The 10,000-nt window shown below is 49.9% G+C and overlaps 2 protein-coding genes across 2 annotated transcripts in view; one reads left to right on the forward strand and one right to left on the reverse strand.

Moving 5' to 3' along the window:
* Positions 1 to 865: 865 nt before the first annotated feature.
* On the forward strand, positions 866 to 2,612 carry EMWEY_00013800 (TPR domain-containing protein, putative; the record flags this gene model as incomplete). The annotated part of the gene is made up of 3 exons (XM_013477202.1): positions 866 to 1,273; positions 1,515 to 1,646; positions 1,896 to 2,612. 3 exons carry the CDS (start codon positions 866 to 868, stop codon positions 2,610 to 2,612), a joined length of 1,257 nt encoding a protein of 418 aa, XP_013332656.1.
* Positions 2,613 to 8,138: 5,526 nt separating this feature from the next.
* Positions 8,139 to 10,000, reverse strand: part of EMWEY_00013810 (hypothetical protein, conserved) — a gene marked incomplete at both ends in the record, with an annotated part of 3,454 nt that continues 1,592 nt past the window's right edge. The window contains 3 exons of the mRNA XM_013477203.1: positions 8,139 to 8,251; positions 8,502 to 8,943; positions 9,133 to 9,503. Of these exons, the coding sequence (XP_013332657.1) occupies positions 8,139 to 8,251; positions 8,502 to 8,943; positions 9,133 to 9,503 (926 nt within the window). The remainder of the gene's footprint in view (positions 8,252 to 8,501; positions 8,944 to 9,132; positions 9,504 to 10,000) is intronic.

Raw genomic sequence — 10,000 nt, forward strand, 5'->3', positions numbered from 1 at the left:
ATTTTTTTTTTTTTTTTTTTTTTTTTTTTTTTTTTTTTTTTTTTTTTAGGGTTAATGAGACAAAATGTAGTGAATTAGATGAGGGTTTAGGGGTTTATTATTTGTGGTTTGGTGATGCTCTTCTTTCTATTGAAGAATCTAAAGAAGATATGCTCGAACAATTACCTAAAGGTAGGGTTTAGGGTTTAGGGTTTAGGGTTTAGGGTTTAGGGTTTAGGGTTTAGGGTTTAGGGTTTAGGAGGGTTTATGTAGATAAGTTAACAATAACGGATACAATAATAAAATGATTGTTATTATTGCAGGTCCAACTAATGCAGATGGCAGCAGCACCACCGCAAGCACCAGCAGCAGCAGCAGCAGCAGCAGCAGCAGCAGCAGCACAGCAGCAGCAGCAGCAGCAGCAGAGGAGGAGAGAGAAGTATTAGATGATGAATTGGCATTTCAAATGTTTGAGTTAGCAAAGAAATGTCTTGCTAAAAAATTAAATTATAATTCTCCTGCTGCTCCTGCTGCTGCAGCAATTGCTGCTGCTGCTGCTGCTGCTGCTGCACCAACAACAGCAGCAGAGAAGACAAAGGAAGCAGCAAAGAATGAAGCACAAACAACTGCAGACACAGCTGAATTAGATGAGGGTTTAGGGGTTTATTATTTGTGGTTTGGTGATGCTCTTCTTTCTATTGAAGAATCTAAAGAAGATATGCTCGAACAATTACCTAAAGGTAGGGTTTAGGGTTTAGGGTTTAGGGTTTAGGGTTTAGGGTTTAGGGTTTAGGGTTTAGGGTTTAGGAGGGTTTATGTAGATAAGTTAACAATAACGGATACAATAATAAAATGATTGTTATTATTGCAGGTCCAACTAATGCAGATGGCAGCAGCACCACCGCAAGCACCAGCAGCAGCAGCAGCAGAGAAGACAAAGGAAGCAGCAAAGAATGAAGCACAAACAACTGCAGACACAGCAGCAGCAGCAACTGCAGCAACAGCAGCAGCAACAGCAGCAACAGCAGCAGAAACTGCAGCAAAGGGAGATACAACACCAACAGCAGCAACAGAGCCTGCAGCAGCAGCAGCAGCAGCAGCAGCAACAGCAACAAGAGCAGGACCAACTGCAACAGAATCAGCAGCAGCAGCAGCAGAATCAGCAGCAGCAGCAGCAGCAGCAAAAGGTCTAAGCAGGGAGGAAATAATATCTACAGCAACAGATCTTTCTTTTGCATGCATGCGCTTAGGGGATTTACAATTAATGAATAATAGATTTCAAGATGCAACACACGTAAACCCTAAACCCTAAACCCTAAACCCTAAACCCTAATTTTTTTTTTTTTTTTAATAATATATATATAATAAGTAATAATAAATAAATTGGTGTTTATTAATAATAATAATAATAATAATAATAATAATGAATTCTTTTTTCCTTAGAATATATATATATATATATAATTGTATATATTTAAGGTTTTAGGGTTTTTTAGGGTTTAGGGTTTAGGGTTTAGGGTTTGGGGTGTATACAGGACTATGGAGAATCATTATATATTCGTTATTTATATAAATTAAGAGAAGAAGGATCATTAGCAGCAAATATTTCCTTAGCACAATCTTTCTTTTTTACTGGGGATATACAACAAGCATTAATACTATTTAAGGTAATTCCTGCTGCTCCTGCTGCTGCTGCTGTTGCTGTTGCTGCTGCTGCTGCTGCTGTTTTGGGGAATTAATTGCTGCTCCTGTTGCTGCTGTTGTTGTTGTTGTTGTTGCTGTTTTTGTTGTTGCTTCTTTTGTTGTTGCTGCTGCTGTTCTTGTGCTGTTCCTCATGCTACTACTATTCCTGCTGTTGCTGTTGCTGCTGCTGCTGTTGCTGCTGCTGCTGCTGCTGCTGCTGCTGGTGTATACAGGAGTGTGCTGCTCTAGCTAATCGTATATATGATGGTTTGCTTCCTCTTCCTGAGGGGACAACACTAAAGGCAGTAAAGGAGACAGCAGAGGATTTATCTATACAGATAGCAGAAATAGAGCAGCAGCAGCAGCAGCAGCAGCAACAGCAGCAGCAGCAGCAGCAGCAGCAGCAAAGGGTACCAGGTAGTCAATGTAATGCTAAGAGTTTAATACCTACTACTACTTCTTCCTTTGATGAACCTAAGCTTGCTGCTGCTGGTGCTGCTGTTAAGAAAATATATATTTCTCCTGCTGCTCCTGCTGCTGCTCCTGCTGCTGCTGCACCTGGTGCTGCTGGTGCTGCTGCTGCACCATTGCTGCAGCTCGCTGGGCACACGCCTAAGAGACGCAGAATCGATTTGCGCTCGCAGCAGCAGCAGCAGCAGCAGCAGCAAGAGCAGCAGGAAGTACAGAAGCCACAGGAAGAAAAGAAGGAGCAGCAGCAACAGCAGCAGCAGCAGCAGCAGCAGCAAAAGGAAGCAACTGCTGCTGATGCAGGAGACTGCAGCAAAGACACGAAGGATCACCCTACTGCTGCAGTTGCTGCTGCAGCAGAAGCAACTGCAGCAAAAGTTGCCACAGAAGGCAAGGGCAGCAGCAACAGCAGCAGCACCAGCAGCTCACAAGAAGAACCAGAGAATAAACCCACACAGTTGTGCTCCCCTGCCCAAGCCTAGGGTTTAGGGTTTAGGGTTTAGGGTTTATGTGGTGGTCTCCATCACCATAACTAAAAAGACAAAAACATAAATAATAAACTGTTGTCTTATTGGCATGAGGGTTTAGGGTTTAGGGTTTAGGGTTTGGGGTCCCAGGGTTTAGGGTTTGGCTCCTAGGGTTTAGTGTTTAGGGTTTAAGAATTAGGTCTTAGGGTTTAGGGTTTAGTAGCAGAGCGCCCCAGGCGCATGGAGAGGGACGAGCAGAATTAGAACCCCTTTTTAGGGTTTAGGGTTTAGATTACAGCGAGAATGAGTGTTTAGGGTTTAGGGTTTAGGGTTTAGAGGAAGGAGACAGAGCACAATTGTTTTTATTTATTTATTTTTCTCTCTTTGTCTCCTAAAAGGAGACAATTAAAAAGGAGACAATTTATTTATTTATTTATTTATTTATTTATTTATTTATTTATTTATTCCCCTGTGTCTCCTTTTCTCTGTGTCTCCTCTTTTGTCTCTTCCTCTCCTTGTCTCCTTATAACGATCCTATTATTTGCTGCCAGCAGCAGCAGCAGCAGCAGCAGCAGCAGCAGCAGCAGTGAGTACTGCCGGTGTTGCTGCTGCTGCTGTTTCTGCTGCTAATACTGCTACAGCAGCAGGAGTCGCAGCAGCAGCAGCAGCAGTTGCTGCTGCTGCTGCTGCAGCAAATGGAGCCTGTCGTCAGCGCTGCCGACCGCCAAACCCTAAACCCTAAACCCTAAACCCTAAATTGTTGTTAAAGCCCTAAAATGTTTAATAAAAAATAAATAAAAGAATAAACATAGGAGACACCGTAAACCCTAGATCTGTATAAACCCTAAACCCTAAACCCTAATCCTCATCGTTTGTTTTCGGTAGTAAACCCTCCGGTGGGCCCTGAGGGTTTAGGGTTTAGGGTTTAGGGTTTAGCGCCTTGACTTGTGTGTCTTCGTTTTTTATTTATAATAGAAGAATTAATTTTTAGGGTTTAGGGTTTAGGGTTTAGGGTTTAGGGTTTAGGACTATGTAGGGTCCATGCTGCTCGAGTTGTCTGCGCTGCAACGAACCTTCGATTGCCAGCAGCAGCAACAGCAACAGCAGCAGCAGCAACAGCAACAGCAACAGCAACAGCACAACCCGTAATGCAGCTACATTATCAACAACAGCAGCAGCCGCAGCAGCAGCAGCACAACCAGTAATGCAGCAGCAGCAACAGCAGCAGCAGCAGCAGCAGCAGCAGTATGCGGCCTCCCACCCGCCTTTGTTGTGGGGCGGCGCAGCTGCTGTCTCCTCCCACACATAGAGCAGCAGCAACAACAACAACTGCAGCAGCAGCAGCAGCAGCAACAGCAACAGCAGCAGCAGCAGCAACAGCAACAGCAGCAGCAGCAGCAAGAGCAGCAGCAGCACAATGGAGACACTTTGCCTCAGTATCTTCTAAGCAGCTATTTGCTGCTGCGCTGCTCTCCCCTGCAGCAGCAGCACCAAGGCAACGCATACATTCAGCAGCAGCAGCAGCAGCAACGGCAGCAACAGCAGCAAGACCAACAGCAGCAATGACAGCAGCAGCAGCTGCAGCAGCAGCAGCTGCTGCTGCAGGGTCAAGTTCTGCCCGTAGTTTTCCTTCTGCTGCAGTTCTGCTGCGCCAGATCTACCAACCAGGCATCTGCAGCAGCAGCAGCAACAGCAACTGCAGCAGGAACAACAGGTACTTAAGCAGCAGCAGCAGCAGCAGCAGCACTGCAGGTATAACAGAGAGGGCTATGCCATCGCCATGGCTGCTGCTTGCTGTTGAGTTGCTGCCTCCTGCTGCTTCTGCAGTTCTTGCTGCTGCTGCTGGGCTAGAGCATCCGCATAGGCCTGCTGCAGCAGCAGCAACAGCTGCTGCTGCTGCTGCTGCACCTTTTTCTGCTGCTGCTGCTGCACCTGCTTTTGCTAATATGGCATTGGGCAGCAAGACCAATAAGGCTTGGCTCGAGCGGCTGCAGCAGCAGCAGCAACAGCTGCAGCAACAGCTGCAGCAACAGCTGCAGCAACAGCTGCAGCAACAGCTGCAGCAGCAGGAGGGACAGAATACGGAGATGCAGCAGCAGCAGCAGCAGCAGCAGCAGCAAATGCAGCAGCCGCAGCAGCAGCAGCAGCCGCAGCAGCAGGCCGCTCAAATTAGAGAGCTTCCCTGGGTCAGTAGACTTTTATAGATCGTTTGCTGCTGCTGTTGCTGCTGCTGCTGCTGCTGACAACTACAGCTTGCTGCTCTTATTGCTGCAGCATCTGCTCCTGCTCCTTCTTGCTGTTCCTGTTGTTGCAGCTGTTGCTGCTGCTGCTGTCTGTGTGTGTTTGCTGCTGCAGCACGTGTGTCTGCAGCTGCTGCTGCTGGGTATATACACCCGGCACTTCTTCTATCCTAAGGTACGAGTACCTGTATATACTTTGCTGCTGCTGCTGCTGTTGCTGTTGCTGCAGCTGCAGCAGCTGCGCCTTACAGACAGGTTGGTCGACCCAGATAGCTATACTGCAGCAGCAGCAGCAGCAGCAGCAGGCGCAGGAGCACGGCCAACAACCGGAAGTATCAGCAGCAGCAGCGCCAGCAGCAGCAGAGCAGCAGCAGAAGCAGCAGCTTGCACCAGTCCTGATGCAGCAGCAGCAACTGCTGCTGCAGCAGAGCATGCAGAAGCAATCTTAAGGTTTCGCTCCTCATTTGCTGCAGCACCAGAGGACTTGCTCTTAGGACAATCCAGCAGCAGCAGCAGCAGCAGCAACAGCAGCAGCAGCAGCAGCAGGTTAGTGCGGTTGCTGGAAGTGCTGCTGCTGCCGTCGCTGCTGCCAGCAACAGACGTAAGTGTTGCTGCTGCTCTTGAGGGGTTTTGTTTTGCTGCTGCATGCGCTCTTGTTGAGCTGCAGTATGGTGCTGCTGCTGCTGCTGCACTTACAGCAACAGCAGCAGCAGCAAGCACTGCTGTTGCACTCCTGGCGCAACGCCTGCATCAGCAGCAGCAGCAGCAACAGCAGCAACAGCAGCAGCAACATATGGTGAGCCCACACGGGCCTTTATTGGCGTTAGCTGTTGCTGCTGCTGCTGCTCGTGAGAAGCCCGCAGCAGCAGCAAAAGCAGCAGCAGCAACAGCAGCAAAATTAGCAGGAGCAGCAGCAGCAGCAGCACGAGGGAGAACCCCTGCGCTGCTGCCTTATGTTCCTGCTGCTGCTGCGCTGCTGCTAGCACCTCCAGCAGCAGATCTAGCAGCAAAGCTGCAGCGTCTGTGGCTGTCATTGACTGCAGCAGCAGCAGCAACACCTAGGCAGCAGCAGCAGGAGCAGGAGCAGCAGCAACAGCAGCAGCAGCGTATATGGCATGTGCTGATGGCAGAGGGCACTGCTGCTGCTGCTGCTGCAGCAAAGCAGCAGCACCGCATTGCTGCTGCTAAGCAGCTGCATGCAGTCTCCCTTGATCACAAGGTAAGCACTTTACTCATGCTGCTGCTGCTGTTGCTGCTGCTACTGCTGCTGTTGCTGCTACTATTGCTGCTGCTGCTGCTTCTGCTGCTGCAGGATCGAGCGAGCGAAGCAGCAAAAGCAACGAGCTACTACTATGAGTGGGCAGCAGCAGGAGATCTATGTGTGGTGCTGCTGGCAGCAGCAGCAGCAGCAGCACGCTGCAACCCTATGGTAACAGCAGCAGCTGCTGCTGTTGCTGCAGTTGCTGCTACTGCTGCAGCAAACTATATACAAACTCCTGGCTCACCCCGAGCCATGCAACAGCAGCAGCCATAGCAGCAGCAGCAGCACCAGCACCAGAAACAGCAAGAGCAGCAGCAGCAACAGCAGCACCAACAGCAGCAGCACCACCAACAGCAGCAAGCAGGAATCAGCTGTAGAGATACTCAATTGAGAAGACGGAGAGCTGCAAGAGCAGCAAGTGCTGCAGTTGCAACAATTGTTGCTGCTGCTGCTGCTGTTATTGTTGCTGCTGTATTGCTGCTGCTGCTGTGGTTATTGTTGCTGCTACAATGCAGGGAAGCAGCAGCAGCAGCAGCTACAGTAGCAGCAGCAGCAAGTATGTCACCATAACAATGTATATATGTTTCTGCTGCTGCTGCAACGGCAGGCTCCACAGCAGCAGCTGCTGCTACTGCTGCTGCTGCTGCAGCTGCTGCTGCCGTAGCAGCAGCAGCTGCTGCTACAGCAGCGCAGCAGCAGCAAGCCGTTCGAGGCCGCCCCATGCATCTAGCAGCAAAGGGCCTTCTGCTGCTGCAGCAGGAAGACAAGAGACACTTTCTTGCAGCTGCCGCTGCTCAGCAGCAGACAGCAAACCTTCCCATCCTGCTGCTGCTGCTGCTGCTGCTGCTGTACCTGTTGCAGTACCTCCTGCAGTAGATGCTGCAGCAGCTGCAGCAGGAGTTGCTGCAGTACCTGATGACTTAAGCGCGATCTCACCACCACCACTAATGTTGCTGCTACAGCTGCTGCTGCTGTTGCTGCTGCTGCTGCTGCTGCTGCTGCTGCTGCTGCTGCGTGCTCGTCTGCGGAAGGGGAGGCGATGGTTATCAAAGGCATCGCCTATTGAACGCCCTACCACAGCGCAACACTTCACCTTGCTGCTGCTGCTGCTGCTGCTGCTGCTGCTGCTGTTGCTGCTGCTGCTGTTGCTGCTGCTGCTGCTGTTGCTGCTGCTGCTGGTGCTACTGTTGCTAGTAGTGGCAACAATCTTGGCTGCAATTTGTTGGAGCATTGCTGCATGCTGCAGCAGCTCAGCATCAACATCGTTGCTGCTGCTGCTGCTGCTGCTGCAGAAGCAGCCTGGATTGTTGCAGCAATGCTTGTTGCTGCTGCTGCTGCTGCTACCTCTGCAGCAAGCATCACTGAGGTGTACATACACCAGAGATAATTTGCTGCTGCTGTGTGGCAGTGCAGCAGCAAAATCAATAGCTGTAGACACAATATGCTGCAGCTCTGTCTGTGTAAGAGCTAATTCATTGCTGCTGCTGCTGCTGCTGCTGCTGCAGTTGTTATTGTTGTTGCTGCTGCTGCTGCATGGAGGTGCAGCAGGAGGCCGTAACCGCAGCAACTGCAGCAGCGGTGCCTCTATAGACCAAGACAGCATAGGGTGTATAGACAGGGAGAGGAACTGCAGCAGCGGCAGCTGCAGCAGCAAATCCCTACCATAGCTGCTGTATCCGCAGGTTAGCTCAAGGATACGTAAGTTAGGCAGCAAACTAAGAGCGCGCAGCAGCTGCAGCAGCAGCAGCAGCAGCAGCAGCAGCAACAGCAGCAACAGCAGCACACACACAGCAGCATCAGGAAATGATTCAGCAACAGTTACAACAAGAGCAGCAAATTGTGCAGCAACAGCAACAGAAATGGGTGTGCAGATGCGGCAGAAGCAGCAACAGCAACAGCAGCAGCACCACACACAGAAACAGCAGCAGTAGCAGCAGCAGCAGCAGCAGCAGTAGCTTACATCTGTATTGGATAAGTTGCATGCAGCACTAAATCTTATTTCTTGTAGGGGAGCAGCAGCAAATAAATATGCTGCCTTCCCTACAGATAATCCTTGATCTGCTGCTGCTGCTGCTGCTGCAGGTGCTTCTGCTGCTGCTGTTGCTGGTGTTGCTGCTGTTGTTGTTGTTGTTGCTGCATCTGCTGTCGTTCCACTGGTGTCAGCAGCAGCACCAGCAGCAGCAGCAGCAGCAACTGCTGCTGGTGTCCTCTTTTCCAGTGCTGCTTCTGCTGCTGCTGCTGCTGCATCTGCTGCAGCACGTAAACCTGGGTACTCTAATAGTGCTGCAGCAATGCTTAGTAGCTGCTCAGGTTGCTGCTGCTGCTGCTGCTGACGCTGCTGCTGCTGTTGCAGCAACAGCTGCAATATAGGACCTTCATGCTGCAGCACCGGAGAGTCCTTACGCCCCTCCCGCTGCTGCTGCTGCTGCTGCTGCTGCTGCAGTGAAACCTCCCAGGTGTCTCCTGTGGAGCCTCTGCGCTGCAGCAAGGAGCAGCAACCATTTGCTGCTGCTGCTGCTGCTGCTGCATGCGACCCTGCTGCTGTATCTGCTAATGCCCCCCCATACTCTAAACCTGACGCCTGATCTACAGACACAGACCACCGCCTGCTGCTGCTGCTGCTGCTGCTGCTGTTGTTGTTGTTGTTGTTGTCACCTATGATGCACCTAGTGCTGCTGCTGCTGCTGTTGTTGTCACTTAAGGTGCACCTAGTGCTGCTGCTGCTGCTGCTGCTGCTGCTGCTGTTGCTGCTGGATGCATGTAAAGTACCATTTGCCAGCAGCATCAGCAGCAAATGCAGCACATCAGCAGCACCTGCTGGAGGCAGCAGCTGCACCGTTAACTTCTGCAGCGAAGGAAACGCGAACTGCAGCAGCAGCAGCAGCAGCAGCAGCAGCAGCAGCAGCAAAAGCGTCAGAAGCAGCAGTAAAAAACAAACCCTCATATCCAACATAAACGTAACTGACACCGTGGAGCAGCAATAGCAGCAGCAGCATCTACAGCAGCAGCAGCAGCAGCAGCAGCAGCAGCATACCGACTGTAGTGCCTGTACAGCAGCAGGAGATTTTAATCCAATGATGGATAAATCTGTTACTGCCTTCAATGCCTGCAGCTTCTGTCTGCATGTACCAGCAGCAGCAGCAGCAGCTGCTGCTGCTGCTGCTGCTGTTGCTGCAGCTGCTGATGTTGATGCTGTTCCTCCTTGCCCTGCTGTTGTACTTTGTTGCCCTCGTGCTGCAGCAGCAGCAGCAGCAGCTGCTGCTGCTGCTGCTCCTGCTGCTCCCTCACATGTGCAGCAACCACACAAGCAGCAACTGCTGCTGCGCTGCTGCTGCGGCAGCAGCAAACAAAGATGTGCACCACGAAAGCTTAATGATAAACGCGACAGCTGAGGGCATCGCCGACCTGCATGCAAACCCTAAACCCTAAACCCTAAACCCTAAATTGTACCGATGATATTTTAGGGTTTAGGGTTTATGCAGGTGTTTCCCTGATGGTTTAGAGGGTTTTAAAGATGTATGGTTTAAAAATTAGGGTTTAGGGTTTAGGGTTTAGAAATTAGGGTTTAGGGTTTAGGGTTTATGATTGTTGACTTTTATGACCAAGGGCTGGATATCTTGTATATATATATATATTAAATAAATAAATGTTTTTGAATATTAGGGTTTAGGGTTTATGAGGGTTTATGAGGGTTTATGAGGGTTTATGAGGGTTTATGAGGGTTTATGAGGGTTTATAAGGGTTTATAAGGGTTTATGAGGGTTTATGAGGGTTTATGAGGGTTTAGGGTTTAAAGATAATAAATAAGAACTAACTAGCAGCACATAACCATCTATGTAATTGATAATGATAAATATCTTGTATATCCTCAATAAATAAATGTATTAATGTATAAGATAAAC

Source organism: Eimeria maxima, genomic scaffold, assembly GCF_000499605.1.
Source record: "Eimeria maxima Weybridge genomic scaffold, Emw_scaff103, whole genome shotgun sequence".
Lineage (NCBI taxonomy): Eukaryota > Apicomplexa > Conoidasida > Eucoccidiorida > Eimeriidae > Eimeria > Eimeria maxima.